At 35.2% G+C, this 20,864-nt stretch overlaps 1 protein-coding gene across 13 annotated transcripts in view; it reads left to right on the top strand.

The window, feature by feature from the left end:
• RALGAPA1 (Ral GTPase activating protein catalytic subunit alpha 1) overlaps window positions 1-20,864 on the top strand; it is a 282,216-nt gene that overhangs the window by 234,786 nt on the left and 26,566 nt on the right. For 9 of the 13 annotated variants that reach the window (XM_074393365.1, XM_074393366.1, XM_074393363.1 and 6 more), the window contains 2 exons: window positions 12,669-12,827; window positions 14,566-14,693. In XM_074393365.1, coding sequence (XP_074249466.1) covers window positions 12,669-12,827; window positions 14,566-14,693 — 287 coding nt within the window. Of the gene's footprint in view, window positions 1-473; window positions 5,073-12,668; window positions 12,828-14,565; window positions 14,694-20,864 lie in introns of those variants that run through there. The other 4 variants (XR_012516229.1, XM_074393368.1, XM_074393367.1 and 1 more) reach the window with 2 other exon arrangements.

Below are 20,864 nucleotides of genomic sequence, written 5' to 3'. Positions count from 1 at the left end.
TCATCTTTTAGTATTGACTCCTTTATTATATGACCCCCTCTTTATCCCTGATAACTTGCTTGCTCTGAAGTCTGTTCTGTCTGAAATTAATATAGCTACTCCTGCTTTATTTTGATTAGTGTTACATGGTATATCTTTTTACTTTTAGTCTTTATTTGTCTTTATAGAGAGTTTCTTGTAGACAGTGTATAGTTGGGTCATATTTTTAGCTCCACTCTGGCAATATCTTTTAATTGATATAACATTGATGTTTAAAGTGATTATTAATATAGTTGAATTAATAGCTAGTATATTCTTTACTGTTTTCTATTTCTGTCTACTATATTCTACTTCTTCTATTGTTGCCCTTGTTCTTTGTTCCTATTTTTGTCTTTTATGCTTTTTCTGCCTTTTCTGGTTTTAATTGAGCATTTTATGTGATTCTGTTGTCTCTCAACATATTAATTATGCTTCTTTTTTTTAACTTTTTTTAGTGATTGCTATAGCGTTTACGCTGTACATTTATAGTTAATCTACGTTCCAAGTCCACTTTCAAATTACACTATACCAGCTGGGTGCAGTGGCTAACACCTGTAATCCCAGCACTTTGGGAGGCAGAGGCTGGCAGATCAGTTGAGTCCAGGAGTTCAAGACCAGCCTGGGCAGCATGGTGAAACCTCATCTCTACAAGAAACACAAACATTAGCCAAGCATGGTGGTGGTTACCTGTGGTCCCAGCACCTTGGGAGGCTGAGGTGAGAAGATCACCTGAATCTGGGGAGTTTGAGTCTGCAGTGAGCCAGGATCACACCACTGCACTCCAATTTGGGTGACAAAGTGAGACCCTGTCTCAAAAAAAAAAAAAAATTATACTGTACTGCTTATATATTTCTGCTTGCAGTAATAACACAGTATTCCTAATCCCTCCTTCCCGTCCCTTATATCATTGCTGTCATCCATTTCACTTAATAGAAGTATATGTAAGCCTGTATATATGAATATGAGCATAAATATTAAAATACATTGCTATTATTAAACTATGTTCTGTTAAACTAATTATGACTAAGAAAAGTAAAAGTTTTAATTTACCCTCATTTATTCATTCTGTCATGCTCTTCCTTCCATTATGTAGATCCAAGTTTCTGACCTAAATGTTTTTCTTCTCTCTCAGGGACTTGCTTTAACAGTTCTTGTGAGGTAGGTCTATAGGCAGCAAACTCCCTCAATTTTTGTTTGTCTGAGAAAGTCTTATTTTTCACTTTTGAAGGATAATTTCACAGGGTACAGAATTCTAAGTGTGTGGTATGTTTTAGCTCTCTCAATAAATATTTCACTCACCTCTCTTCTTGCTTATGTAATTTCTGAGATGTCAGAAGTAATTTTTATCCTTGCTACTCTGTAGGTAAGATTTTTTTCCGTCTGCCTTCTTTGAAGAATTTGTTCTTTCTCCATGATATTTTGAGTTTAAATACAATGTACCTAGATGTAGTTTTTTGACATTTACCCTGCTTGGTGTTCACTGAACTTCCTGGATCTGGGTTTGATGACTGACACTAAGTTGAGGAGATTCTCAGGTATTATTGCTTCAAATATTGCTTCTGTTTCTTTTTTTCTTTCTTCTTCTTTCAGTATTCCCATTATATGTATTTACATCTTTCATGGTAATCCACAGTTTTTGCATATTCTGTTCTGAATATGTCTTTTTTCTCTTTGCTTTTCTGTTTGAGGGGTTTCTATTGAGATATCTTGAAGCTCAGAGATTCTTTCCTCAGCTGTGTCTAGTCTGTGAATGAGCCTGTCCAAGGCATTTTAAAATTTCTGTTCCAGTGTTTTTTTAATTCTAGCATTTTTCTTGATATTTTTTCCTAGAATTTCCGTATCTCTACATACCTTGTCCATCTGTTCTTACATGTTGTTGTCTACTTTTTCCATTAGAGCCACCTAGCATATTAACCATAGTTGTTTTAAATTCCTGGTCTGATAATTCTAGCATCCCTGCCACATCTGACTCTGGTGCTTATTCCATTCTGATGCTTATTCAGTCTCTTTAATTAAAGACTATGTTTTTTTGCCTTGCAATTTTTTATTGAAATCTGAACATATGCCAGGTAAAATGAACTCTGGTAAACATGCCTTCAGTGGTATGGTGGTGATGTGTAGGGGAAGGGGAAACACTCCATTGTCCCACAATTAGGTTTCAGTCTTTTGCTGAGCCTGTGGCCCTGGATTATGAATTTCACCAGTGTTTTTCAGTCCCTCCCCTTAGATGGGATAGTATGACATTCCGAGGAGTCAGAGTTGGCTATTATTCTTCTCTCAGTAGGCTTTGGTAAAATAGTTTCTCCTGAGGGCAGGCCTTTTAAAGAACAGAATGTTTTGGTGTGTTTCAAATAATTGTTTTCCCCTCCCCCTCCATAAAGCAAGAGGGTATTTTTCTCTATTATTCACCATAAGGACCTGGTAGGGCTCTTGGAAATAAAACTCCAAAAAGTAGGGGAGTTTCTCCCTAAGACTGGTTTCTCCTGGAGTTTTTAACTCTTAAGATTTGTCCACACTGAGCTTCCAGCAGTTCAGTTTTAATTCAGATTTTCCTACACTGGCACTATATCCCATCAGTCAGCTGTGATTATGTCTCTCTCCAGTCAGACACCAGGAATGGGGAGGGGAGCATTTGTCCTGTGACTTCACCTCTCTAATGTATCTAAAAAGAATTGTTGATTTCAGTTTGTTCAGCTTTTTACTTGTTGTCAGATCAAAATGGTTACTTCAAACCTTTATATACTGTACAACAAACCAGAAGACCCAGAAGTCTTTGTATTTTGTTGTTATTGTTGTTCCAGAATTTTAAAAAGTTTTCAAACTGCAACTTTGCACCCATTAAACAGTAACTCCCCATTCCTCCTTCCTCTAGCCCTGGTAACCTCTAATCTACCTGTTCTGTGAATTACATGAACCTCATGTAAGTGGAATCATACAATATGTATCCTTTTGTGCCTATCTTATTTGACATGTTTTCAAGATTCATTCATGTTATAGCATATATCAGACCTTTATTCCTTTTTAAGGCGAAATAATATTCTGTTGCAAGTATATACCTCATTTTATTTATCCATTCATCTGTAACTGGAAATTGGGTTGTTTCCATCTTTTGGTTCTTGTAAACAATGTTGCAGCAAACATTGGCATACAAATATTTATTTGAATCCCTATTTTCAATTTAGCTATATATAGCAAGGAATGGAATCACTGGGGTTATATGGTAATTATATATTTAGCTTTCTGAGAGGTTGTCAGACTGTTTTCCACGGCAACTGCATCATTTTACATTTCCACCAGGCATGCCTAAGGGTTGCAATTTTCCACATTTTTGCCAACATTTGTTATTTTCTGTTTTTTAAAAAATAATTATAGCCATAGTAGTAGGTGGGAAATGATATTTTATTGTGGTTTTGATTTGCATTTCTCTTCCAATGATATTGAACATCTTTTCATGTGCTCATTGCTCATTTGTATATACTCTTTGGAGAAATGTCTTATTTTCTCTAGTAGAAATTTAAATCAATTTAAGTAAAATCTACTCTGTCAATGTCAAACTAATGCCACGTTTCAACTTTATATGCATGAACAATGTAGTCATATACGTCTTGACACTGCCATTCTCTGTCAAGAAACAATAGCAACTTTCAAGTCCAGCAGAAAGGGTATTTTTATTTGATCTCATAATTCAGTATAATTAGCCTAAACCTTCTTTTCATAGAAATTTTTTAAAACCTTATAAACATTTATTTCTCTATATGCTGATGTTTCCCATTTCCCTATACTTAATGACTCTTGCCTGTAATCTGTTCCTCAGAGTTCTAGTATATAAAATTCTAAGTAGCAGGCTTATATTTTAGTTTTATTTTAGTATCACGTTATTTTTGATAGGTTAAATGTTTAAACTTAATCATAGAAGCCAGTAGTCTTATACCAGTTCTCCTTGATAAAAAATCACTTTCTGTATTGGTATTTTTTCTCCTGAATTTAATAAATTCCACATTAGTGGTAATAAGTTGAGGCCTAGAACATGTATCCTATTATAAATGAACAATTGGATATCATTAGGTTGTCCCCCCTGTCCTTTGTACATATATCTTTAGGTGTGTTAATCCATTCAGTAGACACATTAATGAGCACTGGTTGAAGTGTAATATTGGAGGAAGTAAGGCTTGTTGACCTCAGCAAGGAGTTTAATACCTCTAATTAAATTAGGTAGTCGGCAGTCAGTATAAAGAAATAGCCATGCCTCTGGCAAGCTAGAATTATTTATGACTCTGCTCCTTTGCTTTAAACTTGGTAGGAGAAAATCATTTATATTCATTTTATAGAAACTAATTTTAGTTCTGACTTTTTATTTAAAATATGTGATTTGTAAATTATTTTCAAACATTTTATTTTCTCAGAATGAGAAGTAAATATCCTTGGACCTATTTAAATATAGCATTTGTATTTCTTGTGAAGAGAAGGCTCTTTCAAGGCTCAAAACAGTGGCGGCAGAATATTTACAATGTAAGACTATACTTCTTGAGCAAATTAACCATTCGGCCTACTAAGTTTTTCTTAGAAATGTGGTACCACCATATAGAAATCATGATATAACTCCAGTCTAAGCAGTCTGTTCTATAAACTATCTCTACCTGAGGAAGACTGATGGAAAATGGTTAAAAATAATTTCCACTTAACTGAGTGTATTCACCCCTAAAAATCAAAAGTGCTGCAAGCATTGGTATAAAGTGTTCACAGGAGCCTCTCATTTCCTCTGTCTCCTTGTTCTGGCCACTTGCTGATACTCTGCTTCATAGGTAGCTGAATCATCCTTTTAGAAGTTTGATGAAGATGAAGTTGAGATAATTGTAACATACTTAGTTGAACTCTCTAGTCTATCTTTCATTTCCTGGACCCCCCAAAATAGGGGGAAAGAAGCACTTTATTTAAGTCCATTTCCTCTGAAATCGTATTAGTGTAATGTTTATTAGTGTAGTGTTTCATTTTCTGTCTTGAAATTTAGTCATAATAGTTTTGCAAATAAATGAACCTTGTAGTGCTGCTTGGTCTGATTTTTTATTTTAAATCTGTTTTTCTTTATTTTATACAGAACTATATGCTAAATATAGTCTGGAAAATGAATTTGTTCAAAAAAATATAAGGAATTTTTTTAAATTTTTTCATTATTTTAGTAAAAGTGAAGTTAGGATTTTAGTTAATAAATGCTGTGAAATTATACTCATTGAGTCCCAAATATAACCTTATAGAAAAAACTCTGCCTCTACCTCCAATTTTTGCATACATACTTTTGATGACAAGAATAGAAGATTGAGAAAGCAGAAAATATAAGTAGTTCATTGTAACTATCTCACCACAGTGAATGTTATGTGTGTGAGATAGCAGTGGCCTCTCATTGTATAGGGAATAAAATTCTAATTCCCCACTATGGCCCTACCTGATTTGGCCCTGCCAGCCTGCCTATCTCTGGATCTCATCTCCTGTCATTTTCCTTTTAATTTACCGTCATCTGGACTCACTGACTGTCATTCTACCTTCCAACATGTCAAACTTACTCATATCTTAAGGGCTCTGTACACTTACTACTCTCTCGGTTTTTAAATGTTTTTTCTCCACATTATCAGGCTTTCTCATTCTAATTGTTCTATTCTCAAACTCACATGACAGTTTCTCAGAAAGACTTTTTTAGACATCCTAGCTAAAGAAGCTCCCTTCTAGTCAGGAACTTTATCATATGACCCTATATTATTTTCTTAATAGAGTTATCTCCATGTAAAGTTATCTTACTTGTTTATTTTTGTATATGTTTATCTGACTCCTCCCATTAGAATATCAATGTCATGAGAACAAGGATTTGTCTCTTGCTTACTACTACATCTCTAGCAACTAGTACCAGGCCTATTGCATTTAACAAATGTCTCTTCAGTGAATTACCATAGCTACCATAGCCACAAATGAAAATATCTATAGACACCTTTGTCTTTATCAAAGTGACAATTTAAATAAATGCCATAACTGCAGATAATTATATTTTTATGCTATGCACTAGGTAATGACAGGGAAAAAAAATGCAAGATAAGTATTGTTATATTATCTTTTTAATAGCAATATTGGCTGGATACAGTGGCTTATGCCTGTAATCCCAGCACTTTGAGAGTTTGAGGTTGGCGGATCACAAGATCAGGAGATTGAGTCCATCCTGGCTAACACCGTGAAACCCCATCTCTACTAAAAATACAAAAAATTAGCTGGGCGTGGTGGCACACGCCTGTAGTCCCAGCTACTCGGGAGGCTAAGACAGAAGAATCACTTGAATCCAGGAGTTGGAGGTTGCAGTGAGCTGAGATTGCGCCACTGCACTCTAGCCTGGGTAACAAAGCAAGACTCCATCTCAAAAAAAAAAATTAGCAGTACTTATTGACTGCCTGCTGTGCTAAGGTATAATATTGGATGCTATGCCTGCTGTTTTCAAGAAACTTCTCCTGATTGCTAAAAATGAATAATATAAACAGTAAGTGAATGTAGGAAAATATGTATGACTATTAGTATATTAAAACATGTTTTCTCTCATGATTGAGGGGTATATCATAGAGTGTGTTTTACCAAGTGTAAGTGCCTGAAAGATGGGGGAAAAAATGGGGACTTGGGGCAGTAGGAATACTAAGCTACAGTTTCTACACATATATCCCTATTTCCTAAAGTAACTGCCTAACCTAATTAACTTCTGTATGTTCTTCAGTTTTTAGTTCAAGAAGTATTACAGATCCATGTCCTTTGTTGTTTTCATTCTGAAAAATACATTTAGAGCATCATTTGTATTTTTAAATTATTTATTTATTTATTTATTTATTTATTGTATGGTTATTTTACTCTGTCTCCTCCACTGTACACAAAGCTTTGAGAACAGAGACCATGTCTGTTTTTACTCATTGTTGCATCTGCAAAAGCTAGCATTCGGTCAGCTCTCAATATTTGGTCATGAATGAAAGAAGGTGGATATGAAGGAGGGAGGGAGGGAAGAGAGAAAAGACTTTTTAAGAACTCGTGAATCGTGGCCGGGCGCGGTGGCTCAGGCCTGTAATCCCAGCACTTTGGGAGGCCAAGGCAGGTGGATCAGGAGGTCGAGAGATCGAGACCATCCTGGTCAACAAGGTGAAACCCCGTCTCTACTAAAAATACAAAAAATTAGCTGGGCATGGTGGCATGTGCCTGTAATCCCAGCTACTCAGGAGGCTGAGGCAGGAGAATTGCCTGAACCCAGGAGGCGGAGGTTGCAGTGAGCCGAGATCGCGCCATTGCACTCCAGTCTGGGTAACAAGAGCGAAACTCCGTCTCAAAAGAAAAAAAAAAAAGAACTCATGAATTAGTCCAGTTATGTAGGATGAGTAGCATGTGATCTAGGACAGCAGTAGAGGAATAGGAAGGAAAGTAGAAACAAGGAATATAATGCTTTTTTTTTTAAAAAAAATGAGCTCATTAGAGATGTAGTAAGGAAAACCAAGAGGAATCAAAAAAGACTAAAAGACTTTCAGGTTTTAATCCTGAATGATTTTAATTAGTTGTTAAGTACTTTTAACAGAAATGGGGAAGTCAGAAGGATAAACTGATTTAGTAGGGACATAATATAGTTACTTTACAAGAATTCTAGTCTCCAGCCCTGCAGATGAATGGTATTATGTGGCACTGAGGAGATCTGGAATTGACTCTGGAATTCCTGTTGGTAATCATGGAGAATGAGTGCATTGCCATAAGATGAATGTCTTAGTCCATTCAGGCTGGTATAACAAAATTACCATAGACTGGATGGCTTATAAACCACAGAAATTTATTTCACACAGTTCTGGGGGCTGGGAAACCTAAGATCAAGATGCTGACAGATTCATTGTCTGGTGAGGGACCACCCTCTGGTTCACAGATGACCATCTTCTCATTGTTACTTTATATATAATATGAGAAGAGTCAAGTAAGCTCTCTGGGGTATCTTTTATAAGGGCACTAGTCCCTTATAAAGGTGCCCTCATAACCTAATCACCTCCCAGAGTCCCCTACCTTACAATACATCACATTGGGGATTAGGATTTTAGGATATGAATTTGAGGGGTGAACGGGATGCAAACATTCAGTCTGTAGCAATGGGTAAACATCTGATTTTCACAAGAGAACATGGAGCAGGCCCCGGACTATAGAAATTACCAACATTCATGAGCTTCATGTCAGTGCCTGGCGAAATAGGATTATTAAACAGATGGTTTGTGAGCACTTAGATAATGAAGTGTAGTGATCACTAGGAGCCACCATGAGTTCACCATAACAAATCACATCAAAATAGCTTAATTTGTTTTAATAGGATTACTAGATTAGGGAAAACCATAGACTATAATAAAGCATTTAACAAAGTTGCTTTTTGTGGACAAGTTGAAGAAATGTGGTCTTAATAAGTTTGGTAAATATATTCATGATTGATTGTATAATCATATTCATAGCATGTAAATTAATTATTTAACAAGAAGCAATATAGGGAGGTACTTACATATAGGTTCTGGAACCAGCCTGCCTGGGTTTGAATCCTGGCTTTGCCACTTAACTATTTGTATGACCTTAGGTGAGTTGCTTCATCCTTTTAAGCTTCAATTCCTCACCTGTACAAATAGAGGTAATAATTATTACTACTTCGTAGCATTGTTGTAGAAATTTAATGAATTGTTACAGTAAGCACTTAATAAATACCTTTAATAAATCTAGAGTTTTGTGGATTTTTTTTGTCTAGGAGGAAAGTCTGTAATGACTCAGTATAAGGCTCTTAACCAAGCCTTTCCCATTTGACATTTTTTTCCAAAATGTAAATGAAGACATTGGAATTTGAACTTAAGGATAGCCCAACTCTAGGAGAGAGCCAGCATGTGGAACAGCAGAGTCAGGCTAACAATAAACCTTCATAAGCTTAATGATCATCTGAACCTGGCAACGGAAAATTTAGTAAGAATAAATATGAAACCCCTTTAGTTCTAGCAGTCAATTGTACCAGCTTAAAAGAACTTTGCAAGAAAAAGACTTAGAAGTTTGAATTTACTACAAGTTCCATTAGAGCCATCATTTTTAAAATGCAGAGAATAATTTATTGAACAGACCAAAGGAAGAAACCAGCCTCACTGTGGGTTTGCTGTATTATCCGGAGCATGTGTTGATGTTGTATTCTATTCCATACACAGCAGTTTAACAAAAACATCAGTAAACTGAGACAGTAACCCAAAATAATGAATATGTTTGTGAACTCTAAGAGGAGCTAAGAAGAACACTTTTAACCTGGAAAAGTGAGATATATATTAGACTGACCTTCAGATAACAGAAAAGATAATATATAGAATACAGATTGGATTTATTTGGTAAAACTCAATTTGGAAGAACTAGCATCCAGAATGCAGTTTTTAGCTTTGTATTAAGATGTTCTAATGATTGTACCTCTTTAAAAATGAAATGGGTGCTGGGCACAACAGCTCACATCTATAATCTCAGCATTTTGGGAGGCCAAGGCAGGCAGATCACCTGAGGTCAGGAGTTTCAAGATCACCCTGGCCAACATGGCAAAACCCCATCTCTACTAAAAATATAAAAATTAGCTGGGTGTGGTGCTGGATGCCTGTAATCCCAGCTACTTGAGAGGCTGAGGCAGGAGAATCACTTGAACCTGGAAGGTGGAGGTTACAGTGAGCCAAGATCACGCCATTGCACTCTAGCCTGGGCAACAAGAGTGAAATTCCATTCTCAAAATAAATAAATAAATAAGTAAATAAGAAATGGGCTGATTTGTGAATTCATAAAATTCCCAACCTTAGAAGTACTCAAGCAGAGGCAGGATATCTACTTATCAGGCATAAGCTCCTGTATCGGATGGGAAATTAGAACTTTAAAATCTCTTCCAGTATTAACATTCTTGTGTATTTGAGAACTTCACTTGTACACATGTTGAATTTCATTTAGCTGCTTTATCTTCTTCAGTTAATAATAGTCATCTGTAGCCTATGCTATGTACCTTGAGTTCCAAAATGACTTTAGTAGCAGTTGAAAGAAATTTGGAAGAATACTTTGGTTGCCAGTCATTTTAACAGATGTATCCCATGTACAGAAGTCTTCTACTCTGTTTCAGAAATGAATTAGCATCTGGGTCAATAAACATGTAGGTAGGAACTTCTTTGGTAGTTTTCAGAGGATAGCAAAACCTACTGGTTATACATAGGACACAATCTTTTTTGTTTGTTTGTTTGAGATGAAGTCTCACTCTGTCACACAGGCTGGAATGCAGCTGAGTAATCTTGGCTCACTGAAACTTCTGCCTTCTAGGTTCAAAGAATCTTCTCTCTTCAGCCTCCCAAGTAGCTGGGATTATAGACATGTGCCACCACACCTGGCTAATTTTTTTTTTTAGTAGAGACGGAGTTTCACCATGTTGGTAAGGCTGGTCTTGAACTCCTGACCTCAGTTGATTTGCCTGCCTCAGACTCCCAGAGCTCTGGGATTGCAAGTGTGAGTCACCGTGCCAGACCCCATAGGACACAAGCTTGAGAGTCCATAAGCGATAAGGAATAAATAAAAACAATATTAAATAATATATAAAGTATGTCAAACATACATATGCCTGAAATTTCTATTAACTCTTAACCATTAAAAATTCATTCTTTCATTAGTCTTTCAAAAATTTCCAAGACACATAGCAATGATTAGCAGTTTCTCAATTTGTATCTAATTACTATATAATAGATTTTAAAGATATAAAAACAATGCCTCATTATGACAGCCTAAAATAATTACTTTTTTAGAATTTGAATATAAATGATAAGGGATTTTATGAAGCTTTTTCCTTAAAGTGTTTGAACATGTTTAGAATGACTTTGTTATGTACATCGTTCTGTGCCAGAAATCTTCATTACAACAGCTTGGCAAAAATATGTTGTTCTTTTCCATTAAACTTATTTAACAGACTTTCAATACCATACAGAAGATATTTGAACAAGCTTCAGTTATAAGATAAAAGTACACTTGCCCTTTTTTCTCATTTCTTTAGATAAGTGGGCACTAGAAATTATAGATAGTTTTGGCAAGAGTTCAAGGGTTAATGTAGCAGATAAATAAAAGGAATTTTCTGTAAATTGAGACCTGCATTATTTCAGTTGTCTTGTCTTTCCTTACCTAACTCATTTAATTTTAAAAAGTAAATACCTAAATTCTTCCTGACAGTGTGCTCAGCTTTTACTATCGTTTATTATTTCAATTATACTTGATATCACTTAGAACAATCTGCCATTTGGAAATCTCAGTATAGCCTGGAGCTTAGTATTAGATCTGGCTGCTATTGTAACATGTACAGCATATGACATTAATGTATCAAAATTAGATTGGATCATCCCTCCTGGTTAAATTTATTTCACATTTCTTTTGTATTCAGTTAACATAAACCTATTAGGGAAGCTGACACATGGGGACGGCTGTATAGGAAGGATATTTTTAAAGTATTTTGATTAAAAAATGAAATTATGAAGCCATGGCTTTTCTGAGTTGTGTAATCTTTTTTGCTTTTTAAAAATGTCACAAGCCCAAGTCCCACACATTTATATTATTCAAGTTGTGTATGTATATAAGGAGTTACTCCAGGATTAAGGAATGGCAGAAGAGAGGCTTTCACTAATTATATTTAACTCCTTTCTTTGTTTAAATTACATATTAAGTTCTTTTTTCTATCCTCTGTTCATCATTAAGCCAAAATAAATGACATATTTCTGAAATAGAAATTGCCCGTGTTTTAGCTGATAGCGTTAATGCTGATGACAATTATCCCAGGTTTACTCTTCTAAACCTTTCTACCTGTAGTGTGTCTAGTTATCTGAAGCTAATGGAAATCCCATGTAAGATCTGCACTAAAAGTTGACTCAAATGCTTTCAGTGGCAGAATCAATAAACATACTAGTATAATGAAATTTTATAATAAAGGGCATTATTCTATAGTAGTGTCTATGAAGAAAACTCAAGACTTAAAGACATTAAGTTCATTTATCTAATGCCTTATTAGAAATCCAACTTCTGAATGTTTTGTGTTTTTACAGTTTAATTATCTTAGTGTTAACTCTCTGATTGCCAGAAACACCTTTGTAAGCAAGCACCACAAACATTTAAATAACATCTTGAGGTTCTAACTGTTCTCAAGACATCTATTTGGAAGAATTTTTTAGTTTCATGGGCAATGAAATAAATTGGTAAATTTGTTAAACCAAATATAATCAACTTTCTCTTACTCAGTTGGGGATTATCCAATTTATGAGTTGCCTATTACTTTTCTTTAAACAGTCTTTTAAAAGATCTGTTAGTGGAGAATCCGCGCAGTTGCTGGTTAAGGAGAGTGTTTGGGCTATATGTGAATCTTTTTAAATGTTAAGTTCTCTATTTCCCATTGATTATTGACAACTGAAATTGGTCTTCTGCAGTGTCTCGTGATGTTTTTGAGTGTTTATGTTTCTTATGTAAAACTGACAAAGTGCAGTTTAACAATTTTTTAATTTCCTTTCTCCCCTTTTTATGTTGTATTTTGTCTGTGACTGTATGACTGTACTCACAGAGCTTTTTATAAAGCAGTATAAATTATTTTCTTGTCTTTCCAGTTGAGACATTTGGGAAATGATGAAGTGCACATTGTTTGGTCAGAGCATACTAGAGACTACAGGAGAGGAATTATTCCCACAGAATTTGGTGATGTCCTTATTGTAATATATCCAATGAAAAATCACATGTTCAGTATTCAGATAATGAAAAAACCAGAGGTAAGAACTTCTTAGCTTCCATTTTAATAATAGATTTTGGTTCCGTAGGGGTTTGTGGGTTTCTTTCCATATTCAGAAGAAAATTTGGACTAGGCATTAAGTTGTGAAAGTGAGGGTAAATGTAGCACAGACCCTGGTAGCTATGTGGATTTCCTAAGCCTGGTTCAGAAGAAGCTAAAACAGAATAAATAGCAAGAAATTGTGTTCAAGTGGGGGATTTGGCTAGGTAGTACCAGAGTGAAAGTTCCTTTGTACCAAGCTCAAAAAGGGCTTACTCTTCTATTAAGAGAATAATTACAGTTTCTTAAAAAAAACAATTAAGAGGTCATTTCTTTTAGAATAGGAATATATGATTCCTATATTTTTAGTTGATACGTCTTGCTAAGATTACATGATGATTAGTCATGTCACTCAATAAATGTGGATTCTACAAATTGAAAAAAATAAAATAAGCCAAATGGTTCAGTCACCTATCCTATAGTTGGATGTCTTCCATATGCGCCATAGAATTTAATCATGCTATTGCAGAACCATTTTCTTCCAGGATAATGAAAGTTTGGTAGTATTTTTGGTGTGTTCCTTCCCTTTTTTTAACTGAATTCTTCAGTTTTTAGAAAACCTACATCTGACAATTGATCATGAAGCTTCAGAATTCCTTGAATTGGATTAAGTTTCTTATGTATGAACTTCTCATGTATGAATTTAGGTTTCTTAAGGGTTCACCTAAATCAGCAGCAGTCAGCATCCTGTGGCCCCCATAGCCTGGTTTCATACAGCCCAAGCTAAGAATGTTTTGGGTTTTTAAAATTATTATTATTTTACTTTTTTTAATTTGAATTTCTTTATATATTTTTTATTGCATTTTTTTTTTTACATTTTTAAATAGTTTTTGTTGTTGTTTGTTGTGGTTTTTGTTTTTGTTTTGAGACAGAGTCTCACTCTCACTCTGTGGTTGAGGCTGGAGTGCAGTGGTGCAATCTCAGCTCGCTGCATCCTCTACCTCCCATGTTCAAGCAATTCTCCTGTCTCAGCCTCCCGAGTAGCTGGGACTACAGACACCCACCACCATGCCCATCTAATTTTTGTATTTTTAGTAGAGATGAGTTTCACCATATTGGTCAGGCTAGTCTTGAACCCTTGACCTCAGGTAATCTGGCCTCCCAGAGTGCTGAGATTACCACTCTGGTGTGAACCACCACGTCCAGCCTTAAAGAGGTTTAAAAAAAAAAAATTGAAGAATATACAACAGAGACAGCATGTGACCACAGAATCTAAAATATTTACCATCTTATCCACATGAAGCTCATGTCCTTGTCTTCAGCTGCTATTTATGCCAATCTTATTCAAAAATAATGAAAAATAACTTCTTGGCTATAAGTATATATTTTACTTTTGTTCATTCAGTAGAGAAAAAGAAGTATATTTCTTGTGTTGGCTTTTTGTATACAATTGAAACTAGTAAAATTTGAAAATTGGCTAAATGTGTAATTATTTAGTCAGTTACATGAAGCACATAGTTCTTTTGAATAGACACCCTATGAACCTTTGACATTTTTTTCATTGTCCTAGTATGAGTGACCCATCACAGAAAAGAATTGAATTCAAATAGTATTTTTACTGAAGGAAAAACTAAAGAAGCAGCAAAAAAACTTTGGATGCAGAGTGTCTTGATTGCTCTTATTTATTTACAATCTGTCTATAATTTGAATATGAAATTATGTTCTTATTTCTCAATCAGGTTCCTTTCTTTGGTCCCCTTTTTGATGGTGCTATTGTGAATGGAAAGGTTCTACCCATTATGGTTAGAGCAACAGCTATAAATGCAAGCCGTGCTCTGAAATCCCTGATTCCATTGTATCAAAATTTGTATCCTTTTTTTAACGTAATGGTCTCACTTTAATGTATGTCTCCTCACAAAGATAAATATTTCTTATGTATTGTTAAAGTCTTTTATTTTCTGGGGGGGCAGTGTTGTTACTACTTTTTGTAGAAATGAAGTACCATTATGTTGCCTGGGCTGGTCTCAAACTCCTGGGCTCAAATGATTGTTCTACCTTGTTCTCCTAAAGTGCTGGAATTACAGGTGTAAGCCACTGCACCCAACCTGATTCCCTGTTTATTGACGTATAAGTTATGATAATTGAATGATATATTTTCTTTTATGTACTTTTTTTTTTTTTTGAGATGGATCCTTTCCTTTGTCGCCCAGGCTGGTATGCAATGATGTGATCTTGGCTCACTGCAATTTCCAACTCCCGTGTTCAAGTGATTCTCCTGTGTCAGCCTCCCAAGTAGCTGGGATTACAGGTGCCCACCACCACACCCAGCTAATTTTTATATTTTTAGTAGAGATGAGGTTTCACCATGTTGGCCAGACTGGCCAGGCTTGTCTCAAACTCCTGACCTCAGATGATCTGCCTGCCTTGACCTCCCAAATCGCTGGAATTACAGGTGTGAGCCACCGTGTTGAGTCCTCTTTTATACTTTTAATCTGTACTAATCTTTTGGTTAATTAGAGTCCCATTATGTGTCAGGTACTCTGCTACTCTGGAGTTGCAGAAATAATCAAAATAGTCATTGCAAATAACTCAATCTAGTTGGGGAAACATACTGTGTTCAGAATACATGTTTCAATAGAAGTATGGGCAGGTATTCCAGAAGTTTACTAACAAGGGATCTCTCATTCATCTGGAAGGGGTGGTGTTATCAGGAAACACTTCTGAAAAAGTCAGGATTTAACCAGTTTTGAAGGACAAATAAGAAGTAATCAGGTGGATGAGCCTAAGAGCCTTCCAAGCAGGGGGAATAACATAATCAGAGACATGGGGGTATGAGAAGATGGGGAGCATTTAAGAGCATAACTTCTGGAGCCGGATTGCCTAAACTCAGATGCTGGCCACACTTTCTTAGCTTTGTAGCCTTGGGAAAGTTACTTAACCTTTTGAGCCTGAGTCTTGTCTATAAAATGAGAATGATAATAATATCTAGCTCATGGTGTTGTGACAACTAATAATGAGTCAATGTGTGTAAAGCTCTTAAATCAGTACCTGGCACACAACATACACAGAATTTTAAATTGTTTTCTGATACTTCTTTCTAAAACGAATTTATGTTTTTTATGTACTTTTTCTATATGATTAAAAACATTTTATTTTTATATAATAAACTGTAAATGATAAGCTTTAAAGGAAGGTTTTTAAAAATGTCTTAATTCCATTCCACATGAAATAGATTTATTATCTTTTTTCTTTCTTGAAACAGAGTCTCACTCTGTCACCCAGGCTGGAATGCAGTGGTGCGATCTTGGCTCACTGCAACCTCCGCCTCCCAGGTTCAAGTGATTCTTCTGCCTCAGCCTCCCAAGTAGCTGGGACTAACAGGCACCCGCCACCATGCCCACCTAATTTTTGTATTTTTTTTTTTTAATAGAGATGGAATTTCACCATATTGGCCAGGCTTGTCTTGAACTCCTGACCTTGTGATCCGCTCACCTCAGCCTCCCAAAGTGCTGGAATTGCAGGCATGAGACACCACACCTGGCCTAGATTTATTATCCTAACTTGGTAGTCTACCATGTACATTTTCTTCTTTTGATGGAAATTGACTTAAGCAATCTGGTTACTCTGTAATTTCTCATGTATTCTGACACAGTGAAATGGAATTGCAGGTGGATCATGGTATGTTAACATTGATTAAGCTTAATGACATTTCTGTAGTATTATTTTTCATAGCATTTATATCTTCACTCACTTTAAATCGAAAACTCATATTTGAAGTAGTCATTTTAGTGAAATGATAAGGGCTAAAATGAGCCTTGAATTGTCAACAAAAGTGTAATTTGGAGACATCCACTAAATAGTGATCTATCAATTGAAAAGAAATTTCTGTAGGCAAGTTCAGTGAGTAGTATGGAGATGGTGAGTTTATTTCTAAGTCACTTGTCTTTGACTATACAGTCTGTTCATTGTTTCTGAAAATTTTTTTGAAGACTGTATTGTCTGTTGATTGCTTGAAGCATTAGGAGGAACTATTTTTTTTTTAGAGTTTTTGTGAACCCTACGGAGGTAAGCCAGCGATCAGTTTTATTTCCTTTACCTTTGGGGCCTGGAATCTTGAGTCTTTTCACCAGATGTGAGTAAACTACAAGGAGGGTGATTCATGAAACCCATACTCAGCAACTTACCATTTTTAAGATCCACACATACAATGTATCTTTTTAGGAATTCCAGCTTCATTCCCTGGATACAGTATCTTTTTCCTTTAAACAAAACAAGGTGCTTACTGACAAATTTTCACTTTGCTAATTTACTTTTTCTAAATTTTTATTCTCCTGATTTTTAACTCATTGTAATACATGTTGAATGTCCCTTCTCTGAAATTCTTGAGACTAGAAGTGTTTCAGATTTCAGATTTTTTGGATTTTGGAAATTTTCATTATACTTACCAAGTAATTGAACACTCCTAATCTGAATACCTGAAATCTGAAATGCTCCAATGAATGTTTCCTTTGACTGTCATGTCAAAGCCCAAAAGTTTCAGATTTTGGAGCATTTTAGGTTTTAGATTTTCAGATTAGGGATACTCAACCTGTACTTCCATAAAAGCTTTGCAGTTTTAATCTGTTTATTGGAGTATACTTTTCTGTTTATTGTTTCCTGAATATCTCTAGAACAGTAGCTAATCTTACATGGAATATATAGGTTATTACCCATAAATTTTATCCACATCGTTCGCTTCATCAAGGATGTTTGCTCTCAGACCTTTGCCTCTTTCACAGTTCACTGTATCCTAATGTCTATTCTGAGAGTTCGTGTCCTCTGTCATTTCATTAAAAGTACAATTGAAAGTGGAGCACAGAGGTAGATATGGAAGAGTTTGCACTTTCTTGTGTAAAAATAAATGCCTTTAGTCTTTTTGGAAAGTGATGAGATCAATTAGATGAGATTATAATGCAAAACTCTATTTGCCTCTTGTGTCATAAAATAGGAAATCAATTTATTGAGGAAGCACAAACTTTCTTACCTGAGGTACAATATTTAAGATGCACTCCTTACCAAGTAGTTTTAAAATGCAAAATAAAGAGTTTTGAGAATATGGCTTAATTTTTTTTTCTACAACCCTGTTGGGTCTTCTGTTTCAGACTTCATATTACACTGGAGGTATATGAAGGCTGGCTTTGCAGTTAGAAAGCATTAACTTTTAACTCAAGCTCTGCCTTGTGATCTTGGCCAAGTCACAGAATCTCTGAACCTCACTTTCTTCAACTGTAAAAAAGATGCTAATAACCATCTTAGAATTGTTGTGAAGATTAAATGAAATAATGAATTTGGATGTACTTAGTAAATGTAATAACAAGTTACATTATTTTGTACAATAATTAATGTCAATATAAAGCAAGTCTACCCAATACCAAGGAATTGCCTAATTGGGTTTTTATGTTTGGTTGATTGGTAGATTGATTGATTAGGTTGGATTTTTTTCAGGCCTACTTTATCATGTTTTTAATAGTCAGTCTTGCTGAGATGTTAACAGATACTACATTGGAGAAAACTGATGAAAATAGTAAACGTGAACACTTTATTTAAACAGAAAATCTGAAGTTTTCTACCAGCAAAATTACTCCTGGAACACAGTGTAAATACATTTAAATCAGATAGATCAAACAAATTTTTTTCTGACTTGGAATCTTGAGTTTAGAAACTTCAGGAAGTTGTTTTCCCATACTGAGTATAGTATATGTATGCATATATATATATATATATATATATATATATATATATATATATATACACACACACACACACCCACACACACACCCCTAGGGTAGTATATGTATACACTCAGGCAAAGGCTGGGAGTATCTCTACTTAATACATATATATATATTGTAAAGTTTATTCTCTGAAGATAATCGCCGAGTTAAAAACAAGGAAACTGAGGCCAGCACAAGAAAATTAGATGCCAATTCTGATTTATTTTAGCTCCTGGACAAGGTTCTGTGGTCCTGGGGAGAGGGGCCAGGGAAGTCGTGCACTGCATCCTCTCAGGAGAGGGGTTTTATAGGGAGTGAAGGCGTTTGATTGGATTTGGGGAAAACAGGATGTGGACAGCGGGAGCTGCTATTGGTAGGGAGGTGGGACCTCCTGTGAGCGGGCTAAGTGCTGAGTGCAGAGAGGATTTCCAAGGGTGGGGTTAGGTGCCGAGTGCAGAGGAGATTTCCAAGGCAGGCTAGGTGCTGAGTGCAAAGGGGATTTCCAAGGCAGAGCTAGATGATTGGCATCCTAGTGCAGAGGGGATTTCCAAGGTGGGGCTAGATGATTGACATATTCTAATTTTCAAGCAGGGAGGGAGATGGGCGTGTCCGAACTCCCAGGGAGGCAACCAGCCTTACATATATATAAAGTTCTATATTCTAAATGTTGGGAAATGACTTCATACAGGTGCATTATTTGATTTTCAAATGAATATTTATGTAATAAACTACAACTAGATATTTGTATTTTAAGATATTGAAATACAGGTACATATATCTTAGTTTTAAATAAATACTTCAGAAACATAATGTATTAAATTTAAGATGTACATTTTTGAAATATTCAGATTAAGTTCTCATTAAGGAAAAACATCAAGCATTCTGAAATTGGTCAATAATTTAGTTAACATAAATTACAACAGAAACTGAGATACAAGTAGGCTTTGGAAACCACCAGTTAATCCCTTACTCCTCATAGAAGAAATGAAGGGATAAAAAAAAATAATAAACTTGATTACATTTGGATAATTGCACCACTGTGTCAGTTATCTTATGCCCAATAAAAGTACCCACTAAGATTCCAAAGCATAAATTGTGCTATTTATGATCATTAAATACAGTTTAAATTTTATCCTAGGAACATCTTCTGTAACTATGAATCTAATGTTGTTCACTAAATGGGGACAATATTGATTGTCATATGCTACCCAAATCGATCATGCCAGCAGCCAGAATTACAGTAATCTGTCTGTATTGATGACTGTCTTTCAAGCTTTGAAACCTCTCCTTCACTTCACTTGTTTCTTACATTACTTGTACTGGAAAAGCATTTTCTTACAACCTCTGATTTTGTCGGCTAGGTACTTTTTTTTCAGGCAGGGGAGGGGTCTGGAGCTCAAGTTAGTTTGATCATGCAATTAGAATTAAAATGCAACATTGGAGAGGAAAACCAAGCAGATTCTGTGTAACCATTGGACCAGAGAGATATTACAGCTTTAATCATAGCCATCATTTATTAGTTACCTGATGAAAGAGTGTTCTTGGTTTTTTGTTTCTGTTTTTTGCAGTGGCAATAATAATTCCAAATTATTAATTTCATGACCTCAGCTGTCACGTTCTATTCCTTAAATAAAATTTTTAAAGTAATTATTTGTTTTGATCCTAAAGACATTTTGACTTTGACTTCGGAATATACAAATGTTAAATACGATACTTTTAGATGCATACCGTTTCTTTTATATGTGAGAGTTATTATACATAGAAATTTGCAGAAGTTACAATATATAATCATGTTACAGTGAGGGTTCTCAGAGAAACAGAACCAATAGGATGTATATATACAGGAAGAGAAAAGAGATTTGTTTTAAGGAATTTGTTCATCTAGTTGTGAGGGCTGGCAAGTTCAAAATCTGTAGGAAACTCAGGGAAGAATTGATGTTGCAGTCTGAGTCTGAAGGCAGAATTCTGTCCTTCCTCAGAGGACCTCTGTGTTTTCTCTTAAAGTCTTTAACTGATTGAATGAGGCCCACTCACATTATAGAGGGTAATCTGCTTTACACAAAGTCTACTGATTTAAATGGTAATCAAATCTAAAATATAACTAACTGTATAAATATAACAATATTATACAGTAATTATAAGAATATGTGTTATATATTATATTAATATTATAAAATATAACAGTAACATCTAGACTGGTGTTTGACCAAAAACTGTGTCCCATGACCCAGCCAGGTTTACATAAAATAACCAACATATCTATCCTGTTTTTCTTGTTTTCTTTT

This window comes from Saimiri boliviensis, chromosome 2, assembly GCF_048565385.1.
Source record: "Saimiri boliviensis isolate mSaiBol1 chromosome 2, mSaiBol1.pri, whole genome shotgun sequence".
Lineage (NCBI taxonomy): Eukaryota > Metazoa > Chordata > Mammalia > Primates > Cebidae > Saimiri > Saimiri boliviensis.
The sequence above is the reverse complement of the archived record's forward strand: the minus strand, read 5'-3'. Positions and strand labels throughout refer to the sequence as shown.